The sequence below is a fragment of the Carettochelys insculpta genome, chromosome 16 (genome assembly GCF_033958435.1).
Source record: "Carettochelys insculpta isolate YL-2023 chromosome 16, ASM3395843v1, whole genome shotgun sequence".
In the NCBI taxonomy this organism is placed as follows: Eukaryota; Metazoa; Chordata; order Testudines; family Carettochelyidae; genus Carettochelys; species Carettochelys insculpta.
Window position 1 is genome coordinate 20,971,811 of NC_134152.1, and position 24,264 is coordinate 20,996,074.

The 24,264-nt window shown below is 40.5% G+C and overlaps 1 protein-coding gene across 2 annotated transcripts in view; it reads right to left on the reverse strand.

Annotated features, from left to right (window-relative positions):
• Positions 1-24,037, reverse strand: part of SMG1 (SMG1 nonsense mediated mRNA decay associated PI3K related kinase) — a 146,764-nt gene extending 122,727 nt beyond the window's left edge. For both annotated transcript variants that reach the window (XM_075010976.1, XM_075010974.1), the window contains exons 1-3: positions 23,799-24,037; positions 12,066-12,229; positions 4,388-4,543 (exon numbers count right to left, since the gene is read on the reverse strand). In XM_075010976.1, coding sequence (XP_074867077.1) covers positions 4,388-4,543; positions 12,066-12,229; positions 23,799-23,887 — 409 coding nt within the window. In that variant the 5' untranslated portion in view covers positions 23,888-24,037. The remainder of the gene's footprint in view (positions 1-4,387; positions 4,544-12,065; positions 12,230-23,798) is intronic.
• Between the last annotated feature and the right edge of the window lie 227 nt (positions 24,038-24,264).

Sequence of the window (24,264 nt, forward strand, 5' to 3'; positions counted from 1 at the left end):
CACTGAAGCTCACAAGAATCAAAATCTCTGTAGTGGAGTTAAATTTAGCATAGTAGGTACAAAATCTCGGAAATAATTCTAAATTGAGGGGTCATTGCAGAAGCCATCAAACCAGTCCGTCCACAACAGCCTGACTAGACAGTTCCATAGCATGCAGAACCACTTTTTTCTTTTTAACTGCACCAACAAACATCAGAGAACAAGCCCCTGCCTTGCAAAATCTTAACAGAATCCAAAATATTTTGCACAGAATCTTCTGCTGCATGAGACATGGCCTAAGATACAAAGAAGTCTTTTTAACATCTATAATATGCTCTGTCACTAAGAGTCTTTTAAGGGGTGTGGTAACTCACCTTCCTAAATTTACATAAGAAAACCTCCATTAGTCTGGAGTTCCCCGTTCATTAGTACAGGGTATACGGCAGTCATGGAACTGGGAAATCTGAGGTATTTCCAAGGCTCCCCAGAGCTCTGAGGTCTTGATCAGGCTTAAGTCATCCAGACCAAACTAACAGATTAGCACTTTTTTTTTTTTTTTACTACAGAATTATGAAAAGATTGGTTTAGTCTGGGAACAGAGCCTAAATTTGATGTCTGTTTGCCTAATTAGAACATACAGAAGTGAATTTTCCTGAAGATCTCTCCCAAGTCAGGTTGTGCAGAGGTGAAAACTTTGCTGAACAAAATTTACACTGAAACTTCAGAGAAGCCTAAATGAATTTTCAGTAAATACTTTTAACAGGTAAAAGCAATGAGGTAAGTAAACTGCTAATCTATCAGAACTATAGAGCCTGCTTTCAGATCTATCTTAGCATATGGATCCAAGAAAAATTGTTATTACTATGAGGATAAGCAAGGATAGAGGAAACAAACTCCACATGGGTTCATCTTTACCTATACTGGTGCAAATCCCACACTTGTACAAACATGTGAATTATGAGTGATTTGTCTGACCTTGTTCCAGGGTTTGAACGCCAACAGACATGCACACAATTTATTCATAATTCTTTGATGAGCAAGTCATCAACATTAGTGGAAAAGGATAATTAGATGACCTAAAGAGTCAGCTGACTTCCAACTGCTAGGATCTCCATATGGCACTGATTCCTATGCTAACAGGTTCTTCCTGTGTGAAACAGATTATTTCCCAGAGACTTGTTGATCTCCAAAAAACATGGTATCCTATATCAGGTTTGCATGATGGAACAGACTGTGCTGATCTTCAGTGGGATCTCTGGCTATGTAGAAAAACAAACATGGACAAGAAGCTCCTTGCTCCTAATTGTAAGTGGTTACTGCACCCTCTTTCAGTTTAGCACATAAAATATAGAAGTAGTGCAATTTTGTTTGGAAGCCCTTAGGTCTTAAGCTGGCCAATATTACTATAAATGCCAAGACAGGAGATGGCAACTCCAAGCCATAAAATGCATCCCTTCTTCGCTTAGCCAATCAGCTATGAAGGTATTCTCTTGAATGCGGGAGGAGTTCAGATGAACAGTAAATTTACTTCCTCTGTTTAAAGGTAAACGTAGGCTCCTTGTACTACTGTAATTGGGAAGAGTGCTCTGCCTGGTTTAAAAAAAATTAGAAGGCATTTAATATCGTTCCTCCTCAGCCATTAATTAAGAGTCTTAAAACTCTGAGCAACTTCTACCTTATGATTGATTGGGCACTGAAAGAGAAATGGCAAGAAACATTTGACACAGGCTTACGTACATCTTGTTTCTGGACAGTACATCTATACACTTGTAAAACCTCAAAAAATTTCACAAAGGCCTGTGGACAGAATACAGAAGTCCTGTGGCACCTTATAGACTAGCAGATATTTTGGAACATAAGCTTTTGTAGGCAAAGACCTGCTTCGAAAGCGTACACTCCAAAATATCTGTTAGTCTATAAGGTGCCACAGGATGACTTGTTTTTGCAGATGCAGACTAACACGGCTGCCTCTCTGCTATCTGTCACCATATGGAAAGAATGTTACTTTCTCATTGTAATTTCTGCTTGAACCTAGCACACTGTACTCAAATTTACTGATTACTGCTCCCTCCATGTAGATAGAATTAATATCCCGTTTCTCTTGGCTTATCTGGATATCACTTTCTTAAGAAATTGGAAAGCACACCATAAATCCAGTGAAGGGTTTTGAAGGAACCACAGTTAGCTGCTGGTGTTGCTCAGGCAAGAGCTGGAATTTCTTCCATGAAGTTCCCACTCTAGGAACTGAAATCCCAGCCATGAAGAGATCACTCTAATTTGAGAAGCCTTTGGCTGCTGAACATACGTGGCAGCTGCTCTGCAGAGATTATCTGCCAATGTTCCATACATGGTTGAGCTACAGAGATAGGAGGCATGATGCAAGTGCACTGCAGTGACTCCTCTGAAAATAGAAAATCACCAATCTCTGACCCGCTCTGGAAAAGAGAAGACAAACAGGATGAGTAGTTTTGCCCTAGGTTCTCTTTTGCCTTGTTTGCCATTTTCTGTGGCAGGTGAGTTGCACAGCAACAGGTCACCAGAACCTCAGAGAGAAACTATTTTTTTCTGAAATGCACACTGTACTAATTATACCATAGTTAGGTGCCAAGATCCATAGCAATAAGAATAATGCTTTTTAGTAAATAATTTAGAAACTTCTTGAATAAGGCAGTGCTAAACCTGCACAAAGGGATTTCTATCATCCATTTGCTCTGAAAATAGAGAAAACTAGAAGGCTCTCTACTTTTAACTTGTATACTACTTGTATAGTAGTTAAAACTTCATCTCGGCTTCCTGGTGTCTCATGTTGTATGTCTATAATCTCTTCAGAGCAGAAGCTACACACTTATTTCTCCATTAAAATCCAAACGTACTGTTATAGAAAAAAATACAATATGAAACTGTCAAAAAGAAAAAAAATTGCTGTTTTAGACAGACATACTTCATTTCTCCATGAAAAGTTATCCAGTTTACAATTCTGTTAAAAGCAGGTAACATTTTGTTTACTTGAAATATGATCTGTATTACATAATTAAATTCTGAGACTGGCAGTTAGGTGAGCCTAAATCACAGCCTGAAACCCACATCAGAAGGACAAAACAGACACCCAGTAACATTAATGAAGTTGTGCGAAACAGAACACTTGTAAAAGCTTTCAGTTTGCAAAATAGAGAAGTTTTTTGCAACGTGCTAACTACCCCTCATTCTATGATCCTCCATATTTTAAAAAAATGAAAAGAAACCACATTCAGGTCACAGGAAAAAAAATTAAAAATAAAATCCTGCTGCAACAAAATTATTGTATGCTTTAAAGGAGATGTGAAATTTCAACATAACTTGCTAAGAGATTACAGCATCAGTTATATCAATTAACCCTCCACAACTAAAAGAAAAGGCCTTTAACTGCTGAGTCCAAAGACAGGTCATATGAACATATGTCTACAAGCACAGATGGCTACTTATAACATCTCTGAAGACTAACTTTTGCACTTTACGAAACAAATTAAGTGATAAAGCGAGCTTAAGGGAAACATACATATTATTAGTCAGCAAATACTGAAAAATACTCTCTTCTCTCACACACACATTCTATTACTAGACACAAGAGACAGGGACAACTATTAGTCATTCATCTACATGCTTACAGCTCATTTGAAGAGATCAGAACATCAAGACATTCTTCTGGTTAAGGAACTAGATTGGGTCTTGGAAGGTCTAGGTTTAATTCCCAGGTCTGCCACAAAAATGTCTATCTGAATAAATCAGTCTCAGTTTTAACCTGTGAAATGGAGATCTTCTTCTCTCTCAGCTTTTGTCTTTTCTAAAGTAGACCAAAATATTTGGCACAAGGATTGTCTGTTAATACTTTTTTACAAATTGCTCAATCAATTTCGATGGAGGCCTTTAGGAACCACTAATTAATTACTATCAGTCAGAGTTGGAATAACTGAGTAACACAAATCCTATTTTTATGCAAATACCCTTCAAACATTATACAAAATAAGGCTGAAGAGCCATCCAATTTCACACAGGAAGTCTCTGGTCCAGGAGGAGCACAGCCCATGACTGATTCCCCTCACTAAGCCTTGCATAAAATCCCCTCTTTAGAGGATAAACCGAATTGTCAAATCAAAGTGATATTTTGACACACTTTTTTTCTTACCAATGTAACCACAAAACCAAAACATTTGTTTTTAAACATCATATTTTTCCCCAAGTGTTTCTCATCCACAGCCTAGCTTTAGAAGTTAGCTTTACATTTCAAAATAATTTAAAAATATATACACAATATCTAGTCAAAAAGACTTCCATTCACTTCACTCATTAAATACACAACCAAGGTTGGTCCAAAAAAAAAAAAAAAAATAATAATAATAATAATAATTCTTCCTTTAAACACAATTCTCACCCTGTGATTTCCTCATGTCTTTTGTGGCTAAAGCACGATTCCCATGCTGAACACTGGTAAAATCAGGGTTGGTTACATTGTTCACTCTCAGCTCTTGCCCCAACGACTTCCGACCATAAGTATTTTCCCCAGATCCTCCATTGACATTGTAGCCACCTGGGGAAAAAATTGGTTTGAAATCAGAAGATTACCGACTTGCCTGTTTAGTATCATGTTATACCTATATAAGAAAGTATTTCAGATAAATTCATAATGAAAACTGGAAGATTTTTAATGTGTTATTTGGCTTGATTTTAGAGAATTATGATCACAAATGCTTGGCTAAGCACTTAAAGTGGGATGGGGTTCAGGGGTCCCCCTGCACTGCACCCCGTCCGCTGGCAGGAGAGACTCTCACTCAGCAGGCACAACAGCAGGTTTATTAGGCAACAGATGTCCAGTTTCTCACAGAAGCAACAGCATAGCCGCCAGAGACAGTCCTTCCAACCTGTCCTGGGGGGAAGACCCCGAGGGGTGTCCCTCTGGGGTGTAGCTTTCCCCCTCCTCAGGCTGGCTGCCTTCCAGCTCTCCCTTTTCCTCGCCTCTAACTGCCGCCCCCGATTCAAAACCCAGCTCAGCTCCTCCCTGCTCTTTGTTTAGGCAGAGGTGTTATCTGCCAGTTGTAGCCCTAGGGTCATCCTTAGCCACTGGGAGCTGCTGCTTGCCTCAGACATCCAGCCTGACTCACACATGCACCCCCCCCCACTCCATCACATCACTTAAGTTTCTGGATCACTTTTCAGAATAAAGGGACACTTGCAATTTTTTAACTCTAATTTCAAAGCTACTATTAACATGCATTATCTTATAAACTCTGGGAAATAGTGATCAAACAGACTTGAGAAGTTTTCCAGTTTCAGGGTTATTTGGAACAATGGCCAGTTAAATTCCAAACAGAAAGGCAATGTTTCAAATTGGAAATGTTCTTTTTAAGTATGTCTCAATTAATATCCTCACTCGTATCTACTATACTACCAAGTGCATTATTTGGAAAAAAAAATATGGAAGAAAGTCTATTCTAGAGATTCTCAAATTGGGTGTCACAAAACCATTGGGGTGGGGAGGTCACAAGTTGCGAGCCTCTGTCCCCAAACACTGTTTCACATTCATTTTTTATAACAGCAGGGGTCACACTCATCAGCTTGTGGTGTAAAAAGCGTCACCAATAAAAAAAAAGTCTGAGAACCACATACTTCATCTGGGAACACTTCCATTAACGGTAAAACAGAATCTAAAAAGTTGTCATTGCCTTAGTTCAGGGGTCAGCAACCTTTTCAAACCAAAGAGCCATACTACATCAAAATTAAGAACAAGTGGTCAACAAAGAGAGAGTACCAGAATGCCTATTTGCATGACTGAAAACACAGCAGTATTACTGATAAGACATGATGATTAACAACAGCATAAATGAAACATTGCATTCACTGACTTTATTTAATGAGGCTTCTGTTCCACCTCTTCACACATTTCTTCGACATCGTAACTGGTCAAATTCGGCTTCATGCACACATTCTCTTGTGTCAATCTTGAGTGCAAATTACTTTTGATGCCATTCAGATGAGAGAAAACCTGAACACATATTGAAAGGAAAGCCAAGCTGACTTCTTGACACATATATCACCATGGAGAAAGTTATTTCCAAGTTTGCAGAATCATATCACCATGCTCCAATTTCTTCATGTCAGCCCATTTGTGCAGATTTGCCAATTCTACACAGTTGAGCTAGGCATGCTAAATCAAAAAATCAGCTTGACGAATTTTTCCACCCAGATACTCATCTCCTTCAAATGTGCTATTTCCATTTCCAAAGCGATGACTGAGATGCCCAGAATGACTGTCAAATCCAGTTCTTCAATGGACGCTTTATGTGGACAAACAGCGTGCTGTTTGTGAAAGTCAATACAATGAGACTTGAGTGCTATCAGGAATGCAGAAACAAACCCAGCAAGCAACTGCAAATCAAGGCTATTATTGGGATTTTCTGATACGAATCATGAAAAAGTTCTAAATTTTTGAAATGTGCCAGTCTGCCCTTCTTGAGATCTTTGATGAAAACAGTCAATTTTGACTCAAATCCAAGCATTGCCTGCTGCATAGTCAAGACTATTTCCTTGCCCTTGTAGCTTGAGGTTCAACTCATTCAAATGACCAACAACATCAACAAGATAGTAAAATTTGAGCAAGCAGTCACAGTCCCAAAGCTCTGCATGTTTAACACCCTTCAGATCCAAATGTCTTTTAAGCTCATTAATGCAGGCGGCAAAACAAGACAACTTTGCGATGAGAAAACCCGCTAACATTGTGCATTAGTGGAGCGCGGTATTCCAAATCTAATTCTTCAAGCAGTGGCTGAAATCGATGGTGATTAAGGGCTCAGGTAAGAATCCAACTGACAATACAAATGGCTAGTCCTATTACCTTTCAGAGTTTGGTTCCACAAGTTTGTGCACAAAATGCCTCCTGAAGCACAGTGCGATGAAAGTTCAAAAGCAGGCAGTTCAGCTGTTCTGACAAAAGATTAAGGAACTCCCTGTGTTTGCTGACCATGTTAGGTGCACTGTCCGTACACAAAGACACAAGATCATCCAACTGTATTTCTTTCCGATTTACAAAGCTCATCACAGTTTTTAAGGATGTCTTTGCCCCTTGTTTGATTTTTTCCTGGATAATATAACATTTCTTCATGCACAGCATTTTGTCAAATACAGCATCCCAAAAAACACAACCGATTATCACATATGTTGGTTGTCTCATCCAAAGCAAATGAAAAGTAAGTAGCCATACTCAAATTTTGCATTTTTTCCTGTTTTTGCCAGTAATGGTATGTCTTGAATTTTGCGTAAGATTCTGTCCTTGTTGTGAAACTCAGCAAATAGTTCATGACCAATTTTTAGCATGCATCTCTTCATGTAAGCCCCATCGCTGCAAGGCTTCCCCTCTTCAATAATGATGAGCCCACAAAATTTGCAGAGTTCAAGCTCCCAGCTTATTTTTTTGATCACTTCTCTCTCTCTCTCTTAATAAAACAAACCAGCAGTCATGTAGCACTTTAAAGATAACAAAATAATTTATTAGGTGAGAAGCTTTCCTGGGACAGCTCAATAGCATTTCCAGTACATACTGTTCTCTAGCACAGAGGTCCAAAGAAATAAAAACTGATAAATCAGATACATGAACCTGAAGTGGGCAGGGGGAAGATACTAAATGTATTGAATTTGAGCATGAACTGAAGTTCACACATCTCCCTTTGTAATCTGCTGTTAAAGTCTATATATATAGGACGCATATTCTCAGGTCTTTGATAGAATGGCCCACCCCACTGAAATGCTCAATGACAGGTTTATGAGTAGTAAGATTCCTAATGACTGCTCTGTGCCTATTCATTCTTTGGCGAAGTGTTTGCCCAGTTTGTCCAATGTACATAGTAGAGGGGCATTGCGGGCACTTGATGGCAGGATAACACTCTCTGCTATCTCTCTCTCTTTTTACTGTTGGGGGTCACAAAATTAATCATCATGGGTCATGGGAAGATTTCTTCACCAATCAAATAAAAAGAGCATATGCACAACCCCCAATGAGTAGAGAGAATGCATGGTTATTAAAATGAACAGTTAAAGGCAGGGGGGACAGCAACATATTTCTTACAGTTACTATCCTATCATACACGAGGGGATGGGGGGAGTTGCAATATGACAGAAACTGTAAAGAAATATAAGTATGGGATAGAGTGCAGGCTCAGGGCAGGGGGAGTCAGGGCAGTGGTGTGGGGAGAATGGGGAGACGGGCAGGTGCACCCTGAGCCCAGGTGACCTGCCACTGCTAAAAGGCCAACTTCAGGAGAGTTCCTGAGCAGGCCCACTACATCTCAACATGCTCAGTGCACCCTAAGCAGCAATTCCTGCACAGAGCAGCACTACGCCTGCTCTCAGCAAAGCACTAAAGGTGGCTCTAGCCTGAACTGCAAACTGGGGCACAACTCCTTACTTTCCCCTCTGCTTTAAGGTGAAACAGACAAAAAAAGACCACCTTGACACAAGTAATTACAAGTTTTTATTTTTTTCTTCATTTTAATTTGAAAAGTTACATGTATATTGTGAATGACAAGAGAGCCATATTTGGCTCTCAAGCCATAGTTCACCTACCCCAGTTTTAGTTCAACGAGGTTTTAGAATTTAGCACATTTTTCCCCCAATGGATCATGCTCCATAGAAGTCTGCATGTTTCCAGGCTATACAAGCTCTAGATGTTAATTAAATGCTGAGTTACTACTGACCAGCCAACCCAGAAGAAAGGACGATCTCTTCTATATGACCCTCCCAATGCCCTGTAGTGCCTCTTCATGGTACTGCACTGCCCAGGGGTGTTTATACTGTTCTATGGTGACAACCAAAGGCATCACCATCATGAAAGAACCAGTTCTCTGAGAATTTACATACCAAATGAAAGCAATCTCCTGCTCCATCACGTTAGCGGCAGCACTTTGTGTGCTAGATTTTCTCTGCCCATCTCCCAACAATTGCCAATTTTTACAGGGCAAAAAAAATGTCTATAGGAGTGTTTCTTAAAATGTGTTCCATGCACAACTCATAGGTGTGCCATGAGCATTTGGAAAAGTACACTGACTGTATATATTTTCTGTTATTAAATCCAGATACAATGCTACTTCTTAATTGCTATGATACCTGACTAAATTACTTCATTTTGGTGTTGTTATATATGTTGCTGTTTGGGGCGGGGGGGGGGTTGTGTTTTTGTTTTTCAGCCTGAATTTTTTTTTCCCATAGGTGTTCCGCATAAAAAAAGAAATCTTTTGATGTTCCATGGTCTCAAAACATTTAAGAAACACTGGTCTATAATAGGGTCTTCACGATACTTTAACTGATAAGAACTCAGTCTTGAAGCTCAGACATACAAAGAAAGTTTCAAGCCGTACAGGCAGCCTTTTAATATTTCTTCCCTTTAGGACGCGCTGACTACAGTCAATTAGGGAAGAACCCATCTTGCCAAAAATTTAGAACATCAAAAGTTGAAAGGTTCTCTCTTAGCAATGCCATTTCCTCAAGCTTAACTGCCTAACAATAAGGAAGATGAAAAATAAATATGACTTTTACACAGACCGCCATCTAGCAGCCATGGCAGTAGCTTGGAAAAGAGATGTTTTTAAAAACTGAAGTCCAAATCATACTGAAGTGAAGTAGAGACACAGTGGGCCCAAACAGCAATTATAAAACGTCACTCCAAGAGCAGCACATCTGAGAGGTTAATGGAAATTATAACTTTCCCTCAGGAACTCATAGAAGTTCTGTACCAAGACCTATAACATCCTTACAACTGAAATTGTTAACAGGATATTGTGTAATTACCTGAAAAAAATATAGTAAAAGGATAATCTTTTATTTTTATTTGATCTACAACACTTCTGCAATTTTTTCAGCTCAAGTAGAAAGCATGTCTATCACCTAGGCCTTTTTGCCATGAATACAGCAACAATCCACTCTGGCAGAGTTTCCTTGTTTGGGCAAAGGCAGTTTTAAGAGAAATAAAAACAGATGTAAAGACCTGCAGACAGATACATCTCCACTGGATTTATGGCTCATTACAACCACATGTAAACTACTAACCCTTCTCTGTCCTATGACTGTAGGGCTGTGACTACACTATTTTCAGTGCTAAAACTTTAGTCATTCAGTGGTGCAAAGAAAAAAAAAAACACACCTGAGCAACAAAAATTTTAGCACTGAAGAGTGCCAGCATGGATAGCATTTCACCACAAGAAGCTGTGCTCTTGCTCAAGGTGGGGTCTTTTATCATCATCCCTGGGATAATGATCCTGGGCCATGAAGTGTGACTACACTGCTCAAGTCATATTGCTGCTGTGGCACACTAATACAGGCAGTATAGATATACCCTTGAGGTGTTAATTGCCCACTTCACCTTGAATGGACATGGATTAACTCCTTAGCAGTCCCACCCTTCTATTTACTACTTTCTCCAGATCTGAATAAAAAAGTTTGTCTCTATCACCAATGTACATTTATTTAACAAGATATACCCTGTCTGACTAATATTCTGACAATACGTTTTGTTTAGAACAGATTTTATGGTTAAAGGATAGTGTACCACACTAAAAATGAAAACTACAAGTATTTTATTTAATTGAAATCATCAAACATCTGAATTCAAACCAAATTGAAGCCACTTTCAAATATCCTCTTTCAAAATATCTGTATTGTTATCCAGGTAAGGATGAATAGGATATGGAGGGTGGGGGTGAGCAGGAGGAGGAGACTAGTGTACGTAACCTCTCAAATCTCGTTACAGGATTGAAACATTCCACCAAAGGCCATCCTATGTCCACAGAGTCCTAGACAAAACATAACTTACTGTGATCAGCTTAAAAGTACACATCCTAATTCATACACAAAACAGCCACAAGTACCTGGGCTTTTACAGGAAGACTTAATAGAGAGAAGTTTATAGTGCAGACATATACAAAAACACCATTAGTGCACAGGCCAGAGCAAAAACCAAAACTAGACAGAAATATGGATTTGTGTCATCATAAAATGCAAATTCCTTTAGTGGAGAAGAATGTGGACGTGTGTGTCCTTTACATCTTCTGAAACCTAAATACTTCCCAAACCTCATTACCCAAAATAGCGTATTTGGTCATTTCCACAGTAGAGTAATGAACAGAGAAAGGTACAACATTCAGGTTTTTCAAAACTTCGAGAAAAGTACACCATTAACTTTTCTAAACCATATTCTTTCCAACTAAAAAATTTTTAGCACACACCAAGAGTCTACGCTTGGAAGTTAATCCACAACACTGGTGGGTTTAAGAATTCAGACTACTCTAGTGCACACAGTTGCGCTGTGTAAACAAACTTTTATAATCTAGAGCTTTCTTAGTCATAAAGCATCTATAAAGCTGAAGCAGACAATGTCACTTTAAACTATATATAAAGGAACATACCTTATACTTTGTCCAAGAACCACAAAGTGCTTCACTAACCAATATCAAAATATTCCAATGGGACACAGCTATCACAACAATTTTATTTAAAAGCTGAAGTAGAAAGAAACTAAATCTAATCAAAATTACAGTGAGTGACAAAGTACACACAAGATCCCAAAAGAAAACTTTAAATCCACTTTTATCACTAGAAAAAATAATGATGCCCATAACAGATCAGACTAATGGACCAGTTAGTTCAGTAACCTACTGCCAAGAGCAACCAGTACCAGGTATTTCACAGGAAGGTGCCAGAATCCATAGCAGACAATTATGGAACAGGACCAATTCAAAGTTTCTTTCTAATCTGTCAAGTAACATTTGGCTTTCTATTTTTATTCTATATAACGTAACTGGATTTTTCTCATTATCCCAACAAAATACTCAATTTTTTAAAATTCTGCTGTGTGCGAGACTCAGTGGTATCTTGTTGCAATGAGTTCCTCAGATTAACTACACTTTACGTAAAAACAATCCTCTATCATTTTTAAATCTGCTGCCTTTCAGGGTTCTGGTGGTGCGTGTCTGGGTGTGTTTTTGGGGTGTTTTTTTTTTTGTTTGATTGGTTTGCTGATTTTGTTAATACTCCCTAGTGTTTTACACATGAAATAGCAATCCATATACCTTTTTCTTCATTCTGTATGTCACTGTGGACTCTGATATCATCGTGTCTTTGTCGAGACACCACAGCTGAATTTGAGGGTTGTAATCCATAGGAGGCAGAACTGCCCCGGTCTCTGGATGCAGGGTATTTTAAACTGTCTTGGTCAGTTGATGCACTGTCAGTTCTACAAAAAGAAAATTTTTTAATCTGTAAGAGTATACTAACAGAGGGATTCACATATATGAACACAACTCACATTTTTAAACAACTGAATAATTTTCTTAAAACAAAAAATAAGGTTCCACTATAACTATTTTTAAAAGAAGCAAGGACCTTAAATTCGTGCCTGGAATCCAAGCTGAGTAACCGTAGTAATAGAACACAAAGGTAACGTGTTCTTATCACATCAATGCCCTGCCGCAAGAAGTACCAGATCAAGTGGACTTGGCTGGACTGTATGACTGAATGGAACGTTAAACCTTGATCAATCTGACGTTTGGAAAGAAAGAAGGGATGAACAAGGAGAGAGAAGCGGACTGATCCTCCTCCCCCATCCAACTAGCCAGGAACAAACTCCATGTAATTCACTAGAGAAACGTAAATCTGCTCTAAGTTAATTCCTCTCCTTGAGTAGGTATACTGTTTGTGATGAGCTGCTTAATACTGAGATGAGACTTAAAGGGAAAGTGACTATGGGAGAATTAATGCCGCAAAGTAAAAGTTGCAAACTTTTTTAAACAAATGACTTGTCAGGCAATTCCTTTGCGATATGATATCTCAGAACCAGATATTATAAAAACCAACTCATAGTAAGACTATCATACTAATATGCTTCAAAATAACTGAAGAATATGAATTTTTACCAAATTTTCGTCAGCAACAAAACCGTCTCTCAAGCATAGTGCAGAAGTATAGCAGCAAGTTTAACATTAGAAACTTATTTAGAGCACACAAAGTAACAACATAACAAGAAAGTCGAAAAGACTGGAAAGGTGCATTACTGTCAAGGTTGTTGGATATACTTGGATATGTTAAATATGTTTATAATTAAAGAAATAAGGATGTAATAAACCAAAACCTCAATTTTCCTTTTCTCACATGTGTATCACGTGAATTTGACTTTGAATGCTGTACCTTTATTTAATATTCTAAAGGTATTAGTTTTGCATACCCAAGTCCAATACCTTAATCTAATTAACACCGGATTCTTTTAAATGCTTCCTTATAAGCAACACTGCAGGTTTTAGGTTAACCCCAAAAAAGTTAAATGCAACAAAAATTATTTTTATACAACACTCTGAATGATACTTAGTTTACTTTACCAAAAATTATTCAGAGGCTGTCCAGCAAGCCCTAAACATCTACCATCCTCAATATGAGCTTTCTTTATATATTTAATAAATCACTAAAATTACTATAAACTCCAAAAAATCTTATGAGAAAATACTAAATCCTCACTATTCTTCCAATAAAAACAAAACAAAAGAAGTCACTGAGGTAAAAGTCATGAGGCAAATTTGAAAACAGTGGAATCAGACACACTTTTCAGGCAAAAGTGTTACCAAATCAAGAAGTACAGAAAGGCCTATTTCTTCAACCATTTCTTAAACACCTGATAAGTTCAAAGATCAGCTTCCTGATCTACACACCAGGGGAGCAAACCGGAGTGCTAGTGAGAACAACAAGAAGTCTTGTGGCACCTAATAGACTAACAGATATTTTGGAGCATAAGCTTTCGTGGGCAAAGACCTGCTTCATCTCTGATACTGAGTGCTTGTGTTTGTCAGTCACTTTTGCAGGTGAAAAGCTATTAAATCCATTACTGTGGATTTTTAAAAATAAAATATCTATTTTATGAATTATCCAATGCCTACTTGGGATTACAATTTTGTGCCCAGCCTAAAGAATCAAGTGTCCCAATTAATACTTCCATATTGCAATAAAAACAGATGTTTACAACTCCACAATAAAAACCTCTCTGAATACAGAAAAAAGTTGTTTTCTTTAGTCATGTAAAGCTCCTGAGTTACTGCACTCAAAAAAATTCGATTATTTTGACAGGCACGTGACATGACTTTTTCCTGTGGGGTAAGCTACAGAATTCCCTTAGGAACAGGATTTGGGCCAGCATTTAAAGTCTGAGTAAAAGATTTTGCTCATAATAGCTAAGTGGAGACTGTGCAATAGACTCCCAAACATCTGGACTACAGGCAACACTACAACATATTGTACAGTGTTAAACAGAAGATGAAGCCCATTATCTATTACCTCTTTCCTCCCCATTCCAAGAAATGTTGTGCCATATGTATCCATATTCTACTCCAACTCCACTTAGATCAGTGATGGGCAACCTTCAGGGTCAACTGATTGTGGACTGCAAGACATTTTGCCCATGTTAACCATCCTTAAGCACCACACTGCCATTGTCCCCCTCCCGCCCTCCCCCCACCCCACAGCACACATCTCCAAGTGGCTGTGGTTTGCCATTCCCAGACAATGGGAGCTGCAGGAAGCAGTCGGCAGCACGTCCTTGTGGCACTTTCACCTGGAGATGCTGTCCCCACAGCTCCTTTTGGCTGGGAAAGGATGAGAAACAGCCATTGTAAGCGCAAGAGAGCAGTGCCTACAGTCAACGTCAACAAAATATCCGGCAGCCTGCAATCAGGTTACCGTGATGGGACACAGGTTGCTCATCACTGACTTAAATGCCCCATGCATATCTTCTCCCTCCTGGATAAACTGCAGAAATTTCTAGTTCATGCCAAAGATGGAGAATGTCCTATACAGAGTCTCTGCCACCTCAGCTACCCAATGTAACAAAGAAGCAGGTTTTCAATTGCTTTGAGCTTAAACACCCTGAAGATAAATAATAAGGTTCCTTTTCTGATAAGCACAGCATTCCAGTACAGTACACTATACCCCTCCTATGGTCAAAACAGAAATTAACAAAAGTCAGTTCAGTTAAGCATTGGCTTTGCACATTTAAACTGTGGGAATTTACATTGGTATGTTCTTGACTAACATCACTTCCTGACATTTTGCCCTCTTTTTAAAAAAAAAAAAAGTTTAAAAATCTTTGTACTGTGGTTTCTACATGGCCTACATGGTCTGAAAACCTGCAGATGCTTTGAGAAGTATGTACTACACTGGTTCTGTGTTTGGCAACAGTCTTGCAAACTTAACAGAATGAAGAGATGCTGGGCAATCTGGCATAACAGTCCAACTGCAGAAGGGGAAGTGTCATTTTGCTTAAATAAAGCTGTTTTGTCCCATGCCTCTCTCTCAAGCAAGCATTATGACGTCTTTAAAGAAAGCGTGCTTCTTTCATTTGCAATCATGGAGCCCATTTCAAACAACCATCAACTTCCAATCCTCTCTCAGCAGGCACAAAAGGGCCCTTCAATACTAGTTATTGGTCTCCTGAAAATAGACATAACAATTCAACTGGTTACTATGATCTGTAGTGCTCTGTTCGACTTTTCACACTGAAGCAACTTTGGACTATGAAATTTATGCAAAAAGCAACTCTTAGCATTCCCTGCATTATTCAAAAATGTGTGTTTAAGTAACAGACTGGTCTGGAGGGACAAAGCTTCGGGGGCTAAACCTGGCATCTAGCAGCCTCCTCGGTCCTGCAGTCTGTTTAGTAGGACCCCCAGGGGCTGGCCAGCCTCCAGGGGGAGCCCCACCACACCCAGTGCTTCCTGCCACCTACAGGCAGTCTAGGGGGGCGTTCCAGCCCAGCCACCTGCCCCTTTACCCAACAGTTTAATCAATTAGCTCTCTTACAAAGATTTTTTTAATGGTGATCACAGCTACTCCACTACCTCACTTTCTATCTTTATTTTACTCATCAAGCCTTATTGCTCCCATCATAACATCAAAACAATCTCCAACACAACATTAAAACTGGCTGAATTTGAAAAGATATTTGAACTTTTTAAAATCTATTCATTCTGAATGGAATAGGAATCTGATAAAATGTAATTTTTACTCCCAGAAATTATCTTTTCAGTGCAACCTGGCACCAAAAAGGCAATACAGGTTGAACCTCTCTAATTCAAAACCCTCTCATCTGGCAAACTCCATAATCTGCCATGATTTTAGTTAGCTGGATGACCAATTATCATGGGTGTGGCCATGTTTCCTGTGGTCCCAAAAAGTTTGCTCTCAGCTTTCAGTGTTCTGTGCTGTTATTTAGCTGTAAATTTACCCCTACATGTCTTCTAAAAGACCAGTAAGCAGTGGAAATGTAGGTAATGCTGCTAGAAAATGTGGTCTCCCATGGTCCAGCAAATTCTCTAGCCCAGCACTGGTGAGGTCAGGAGGGTGCCAGATTAGAGAGGTTCAACCTGTAGGGTGTGTCCACATTAAATGGAGTTGTGCTGATAATGCTCTGTACACTACACCACATGCTTGCATTATCTCTATACAAGTTTCAGGCTTTGAGATAATTAGCTAAAAAGTTCTGTACTTTAGAACAAAGTCTTGAAATCCATTTTCCACAGCTGAAAAGGAAATGAAATGTGTATCGCTAGGGTACATGCACCCTTGGGGGTACACAAACATCTTCCAGGGGACATATCATCTCATCTAGATATTTGCCTAGTTTTACAGACTATATTAAAAGCACTAATAAAGCACATACAAGCTAAAATTTCATATAATGAAATGTTTATACTAGCCTGTATACAATACACTGAAATGTAAATACAATATTTATGATTTATAATATGGTAAAACAATGAAAGTAAGCAAATTGTCAATAAGTGTGCTGAATCATTTTTGTAAGTTCACTGAACATTTTGTTTACAACCATTTCCTTTTCTCCAGTTCCATCCTGGATCCTCTCCAATTTGGCTTCTGTCCCTTGCACTCCAGTGAAATCATATTCGCCAAAATCTCCAACCTCTTCCTAATCAAAGTTTAGAAACAGCGTTCCATCCTCACTCTTGTCAAACTGTCAGCCACTTTCAATACACTAACCCCCCCCGAGTTACACGGGGGTTGCGTTCCTCACAACCCCCCGTAACTCAAATTTTGCATAATTTGGGGGAGGGGGACCCCTCCCTCCTCCTCCGAGCCCCTGGGAAAGGAGCAAGGCGCAGCAGCACCTGGTCACTTTCCAGGCTCCCACTCAGCTGTGGGTAACTGGGAAACTGACCAGGCACTGCTGCAACTCGCTCCCAGTGGGCTCAAGGGCTTTCTCCCCATCTCACCTCCCTTCCACCCTGACACCCAGGAGCCAGGTGCTGCAGTGCCTGGTCAGTTTCCCAGCTCCCCAGGGCTGAGCAGGAGCCTGGAAATTGATCAGGCACTGCTGTGCCTGGCTCCAGGCTCTCAGGGGCTCAGAGGAGCAGGGAACAGGTCCCCTCCCCCCAACTTATGCAGCACCTGGTCAGTTTCCAAGCTCTCTATGCCCCCCAGGCTCCAGCCACCCACTTCCCTCAACTGAGCCCAGGATTTTGACATTTGCATTAATACAAAATCATGTAAAGCAGGGGTTTTCCATATGGTAAACCAAGTTTTTCTAGAAACCCTACCTTCTCTTGGTTTTCCTCCTATCGTTCTTTAACTGGTACTTCAGCATGTCTTTCAGTAAAACCTCTCCATCACGCACACAACTTTCTGTGGGGGTTCAAGAGCATTTTGTACTCGGCCCCTTACCATTTCTCTCTACACTTTCTCTCTACAAAACACCATCAAAAAGACAAATTGAATGACCATATTTATGCTCAAAAATCTACCTTTTCTCACCAGATATATCTCCTTCTGTTCAAACTAAAATCCCAGACAAACTGACATCTTGTATCTGCCTGTCAGCTCAAATAAGATACAGCAGAGCTGTTAATCTTTTCTATCAAACCCTCCCTACTACACCCATTCTCAATCACAGTGGATGACATCACCTTCCTACCTGTCATTTACGCCTGTTAGCTGCATGTTGTCATCTTGGATCTCTCCCTAGGTCCTCAAAGCAAGTCTACGCATAAATCTCGCCAATTCTTTCTGCATAACATCCAACATACAGCTTTGTCTATTCATTCACACAGCTAAAAACTCTTATGTGGGCTTTCATCTGACATCTCAACTATTTTAAGTGCCTTTTTTTCCCCTCTCTTCACAAAATGCAGTCTTGTACCACTTTCACCCATTCAGAATACTATTGCAAAGATTATTCTCTCTTGACTGGTCTACATTCAAAACTTGCATGAGCACAGCTACATCTCTCTGGTGTGTGCACATTTCCACTGACACTGCAGCATTTCAGTATAGACTGACACTACTTACACCAGTTGCAGGGGTTGTCTCATCAGAGTGGACAATCTATCTCCCTGGAAAGTGGTAACTAGGTTGAAGTAAGAATTCTACCATTGACCTTGTGCTGCTTATACTGAGTGTTAGGTCAGCTTAACTACAGCACTCAAGAGTGTGGATTTTCTGATCCACTATTTTCTAATGCAGCCCAGGCCCAATACATAAACTTTAAGTACTTTGAGATCAGAGACCATATTTTTGTTCTGTACTTGTAGAGCACCTACCATAGGCAAATCCTAATTCATGACCAAGGGTTCTAGGTGCCGTGGTGGTGGTAATGATTTAAAAACACTAACTTATATTGCATGAGGATAAATTCCAGAATTACATTTGTTTCTGTCAGAGCAGTTTGGGAAGTTAACCAGTCAGAGCTTTTGTTTCTTACTTATCCATATACATACCTGACTACCACATAGTCTTTTTCTGTTTGTAAAGAGAAGAGCAGCTATTTCAGAAGTAATTCCTGGTTAGAGGAGCAGGCCTTTTAAAAACCCATCTGCTCTTTCTTTGCCCTGGCCTGAAAAGGTGAATTTTGACATCACAGCTCCAGTCCTTGTCATTATGCGGCACCAGTAAACATCAATTTGCTTAACACTACTGTGTTGCAGTCTGCTGTCCTATCAACATGAAGAAGTACTGTGAGCTGCACAGTTAATTCAGCCCAATGCTAAAGGTTAATAGGAGACAAACTACAGGATTTACATAGTGATGTTTTTTTCCTATTTCCAGAAGCCAAATGAAAGGAAGCAGAAAGCTGAAAGGGAAACTAAGAAGGCAGAAGTTCAGTAAGGTAGCAATTAAGGGTCTACATCTGATCAAGTCTATTGATCAAACTTCTGCCACATATACACAGGTGTTGTTCATGCACAGTGTATCTACTTAGGAATAGATATAGTTAAACCACTACAACGTCCCACCCCAGTATGGATGGAGTTATTCAGGAAAAAATTAGCTTTATTGCTTCTTGGTTTTATGGCTAAGATCATGCATAGGGCAGAGGAGGACAGAAGACAGAGCCCATGATTCTACCCATGAACTTGTTATCTTTATTACAGACTGGGACTCTTTTTTGCCTTATGGATGGTGCCTCACCTGGATATTTATGGACTCATATTTAAATACCACCTGGACTTAGATGATGAGGGACAAGGTGACACCCTTGTGTACACCTGGAGACTCATATGTTGAATACCCCCCATTTGTATCTGGGATGAGGCAGGCTACACCCCCAGTCTCTTAAATTCTGTTTTATTTAACCCTCTGTATATTAACCTACCCTCAAACCCCAGATGCCCCATCTTTTATCTTCTTAAATGTACCTTTATTACCTACTTGAAACATTACCTACAGTAAAACCCTTAATCATACAGCTTACTGCCATCCAATACATAGTGTTACAAAAACTGCAAGTAGACCAGCCCATGCACATTTGACACATAGTGCTTCTTTCACATGGGTATAAAATTCAAACTCTGCTTCGCCAACTTGACTTTCCTACAGATGGATCAGAGCTGCAAAATTCAGAATCAGATTTTTTCATACCTCAAAGTTCAGGGTGTTTTAATTCTGATGATTTAGTTCAGATTTCATCTTGTCACTTCTACAAATAATTAAGCTTCAAAAGTACGATATATGAAGGGGTATAGTTAACTTCAAAAATACTATTTTTATTTGAAAGTGGTGTGCACACTATCAGCCATAAAATATTAGTGAAAAAAGTTCATTTTCTTTCATTGGAAACTTGACAGAATTTTTGCAGTTTTGGTGCTCGCACACAACCTTCTACTGCTGCTTCTGGTTAGTGGTAAACAGCTTCTTGCAACAGCTTTACAACTGAACAAGTAGTAAGCAGCTGACAGGTATACACACAGAAAAGAGAAATGAGGAGATCAGACAAGAAAGAGAGGTCTGAGTATATTTTGTGGTGGTATCCAAAAGAGCGTTCTACATATAAAATAAGGAAGCAAAAAAAGAAAAAAAAAAAAAGGAAAGGAAAGGAAAAAGAAACCAGACCATGCTATTTTAGGAAACTAAGAATTTTTTAATTGGTTGACAATATACCTTTGCACAGTGGGTTTATTTTTTGTTTTTGGTTTGTTTGTTTGTTTTGACTGTAGACAACTAAGCAAATGTGAATTCATGTGGTCAAAGTAATCTTTTTAATATGACAACACTTTTAGGCATAACATATATAGTAAAATTAATTCACAACTCTTATAATGCATATTTTACAAGGGGAGTGGGGGGAGAGCTGATTGCCCAGGACAGGGGACACTGGCGAATGGCTGCCAATGGCCTATGTTCCAAGATGTAGGAGTGGAAGAGACTAACTACTACTGCTGGTTGATATAGGTAGATAAACTAAAGAGTAAAGCTACATGCTGTTAAGTTCAGGTTGCTCCCAAAGACAACTACAGACCTTGCTTAGTCTTTTACGTATACTCCAGTTTCATGATCCTTTCGATCATGGGTGAGCAAACTGGGAGATGAGCCGCCTCTGCAGGAGGGCAGAACATGAAATTTCTTAAGTTGAAGCACAGCACTATTGGCTGCTATGTGTCAGGCTCATCCACCTTATTAAAAATGTTGAACTATGTTACTGTTTTTATGTATATGTATTCACATTTATACACCAATTAATAAAGTTTTTACATTCTACATACTTATTTTCTTACACATGGAGAAACAGGTTTTTTTCAGATGAACACAACCAAAGTTTCCCTCAGTTTGGATTACATTAGACAGGTGGAGAGAGGGGGCTTGCTAATTGCAGGGATGAAAAGTGGGCCCCGATGTAAAACATTTGCTCTCCTCTGCCCTAGATGCAGAGAATCAGGACCCATCCACATTAGGAACTCACTTGTCAATGGCTCATCTCCCTCAATCACCCTTTCTGTAATAGTGTTGAATACAGTTTTGTTCTTACTGTGCCAGCAGCTAAACCATTTTCACCTCCTCCAGCTCAATGGCTTTCTGCAGTGTCAATTTCCTAGCATAGAAGGGCTTCAGCTTCTGTAAAGCACATTTTCTATGCTGAAAATAAGATGGGACTTGTGGCAAATTAACATGTTTTATCAGGAGCCCATTATCACAACTATCACCATATCAGCAGGTACACAAACTGTACATCCAGTCCTTTCCCTTATGGAGAATAATATGAGTCAAGAGATTAAAAGTATTTGACATCAAACATGGATTCCAGGAACCTGAACCCCACTATGCAGATAATAACTTAGGGAAGTACGGTACAAGACTATAGCCACAACAGGACGTAACGATGGTTGCTAATTTAAAAGTTAGAAATTTGCAAATCAAGTATAACTCAATAATTAGAGAGAGCAGAATTTAGTGAGGTGTGGCCACGTGATAATTTAAATGTTGCATCCTTTTTGCACACTTAGCATCTATAGCATGTGCAGCATTGCCTACTCTGTCAAAATGAAAGTTTGCTTCTTTCACATATATGAAACTAAGGTTACACCCATACAATAACAGGATCTACTTCCACTTTCTTTCAATCTCCCTTCCAATGACAATCCCTTAAGTTTCATAAACTATATGACACTGACAAACTTTAGAAATACAATCCCTCAGTCTGCCAGTTTATGTCTTAGTGACATTCAAACAAAGACCTCACCCCAACCTCCCACCCCCAAAAAAAGTCTGACATAAAAACAATAATGAAGTCAAAGTACTTAGATACTTCAGGCCAAATTACAACAGTTCTACAACTTTATAGTAAACTAAAGTGATTTAGCAACTGTGTGGCTGTGTGTGTTGGAAATAGATCAAATACAAACACACTTTCAATACTTGAATTAAAGGTAACTGCAAATTGAACCTCTCTAATCTGGCACACTCATCCAGCAACCTCCATAATCTGGCAAGATTTTCTTTAGCTGGGTAACCAATCATCACGGGTATGGCCAAGTTTCCCGAGATCCCATCAAGTCTGTTTACAATCACCAGTCCTGGCTCAGTGTTCTGTGGTGTTGCTGCAATTTACCTCTAAATGTCTTCTAAGAGCCAAGAAAGCAGTGGTATTATTGACAATGCTACTGAACAATACTCACCTCCCATGGTCCAGCAAATTCTCTCATTAGGTTCTGGTCAGGTCCCAAGGGAGCTATATGACTGTTGCCAGACTAGAGAGGTTCAACCTGCACCAATACTTTATTGGTCAGAAAAGCTGCTGTACAAAATATGTAACTGACATGTAATAACTGAAACACATGACATATGAACATCCCATTAATTTACTTACAACTCTAGCATACTTTTTCCTGATTAAAGAACAAATTGTGTTGTGTGTGTCTTTTTTAAATCCTCAAAAGACCTGAAGTATGTTCACAGGCTCCACTCTCCTTCAATTAACTTACAAATAAAAACAAGAAGAATAGAAATGCACTTACTGAAGTTTTGCATACATTCTGTTACCATATAAGCAATTCAAAACAACTATTTACAACGCAAGTGTTTCCTACTATAAAGTAAGTCTCTGAGCAGCAAAGTTACTACTTGAAATACTGGAAAGGGGACCGTCAACAGCTGAACTGAAATGTCTGAAAATCATTATAAACTATAAATTAGTCAGAAAAAGCCCTGAAAGTGGAAGGACAGCCTGGGCAAAATCATTACAAACTCAACCAATCTAAAGTCCTACAAAGTTGCATGTTGTATGATGCAAAAACATTTTGTTCTTCTTCCCACAAACAAATAAGGAATTGTTTATATAGCAGGAAATACTGTCCACTGTCTATGCATCCTACCACAACTCTTTTCAAGTCACAGCAAAATCCATGACAGGTATCTAGATTAGCAGAGTGACCCCCCCCCCTTTACACCAGAAATGGCCTGGCATTTCATCCCCCACCTGCCTAAGTCACATCAGAGTTGGGGTCTAGTTCACTCCACCCCACTTCCCATATCTCTCAGTAGGCCCCCGAGAACCCAGGAGTGGATCACTCTCACACCCACCCCCATATCTCCCTACAGACCCCCCAGAGTCCGAGAGTGGGTCACTCTGCCACCTCCATTGCCCTGTACACCCCCCAAGCGTGGAGACGTGTCACCCCCATCCGTCGATAGGCCCCAGGAAGCTGGCAGATGAGCTCATCTGACCCATCTCCCGATAGGGCCCCAAAAGAGTCATGGGGGGGTGGGTCACTCCGGCCCCCCATCTCCTTCTAGGCCCCAAAAGCGGGGGCAGAGGGGTGCCACTCCCGCCCCAGCTCCCTCTAGGCCCCAGCAGTCAGGAAGCTGGGCCTGCCTACGCAGAGCCGGGGTTTTCCTCTCCCGCACCCCTTCCCCGCCCATCTCAGCAGGGCCCAGCACAGCGGGCGCAGGCTGGACTCTCCCTCTCCCACACACACGCTCCTCCGCCCCCGCGGCCGCCTAGGCCGTGCCTCCCCCTTCCCGAGCCGAGCCCAGCCCACCTGGGTTGCCAGTCATTCCAGCTCCGCGGGTGATAGTGCTGCCTGGTGCCGAAGCCGCTCAGCCGAGACCCCGGGGCTCTGCGGCTCATTACCTTGCCCGAGAGGGCATGGCCGGCCGGGCAGCAGGGCAGGGGCGGCGGCGGCAGCAGCAGCTCCTCACTCGCGCGGCTCAGGCTGCGGCTGTCTCACACTGAGGAAGGAGACGACGGCGGCAGCGACTCCGCCTGCTGCTGCCTGGCCGAACGGCATGCCGGGATCGCGGGCCATGGGGCCGCCCCGCTCGCCCGCCCTCCGCGGGGCACCATGGGAGAGCGGCGAGCTCGCGGGGTCACCCCCAGGGGGCACGCGGACACTCCCCCGTCCTGCAGCTGGGCGCCACGGGCTCCCCCTCTCGCGGGATCGTGGCAACGGCCTTCCCTAGCCCCTCTCCCACCTTGACAGGGCTCCCGCCTGAGGGAGTCTCCTC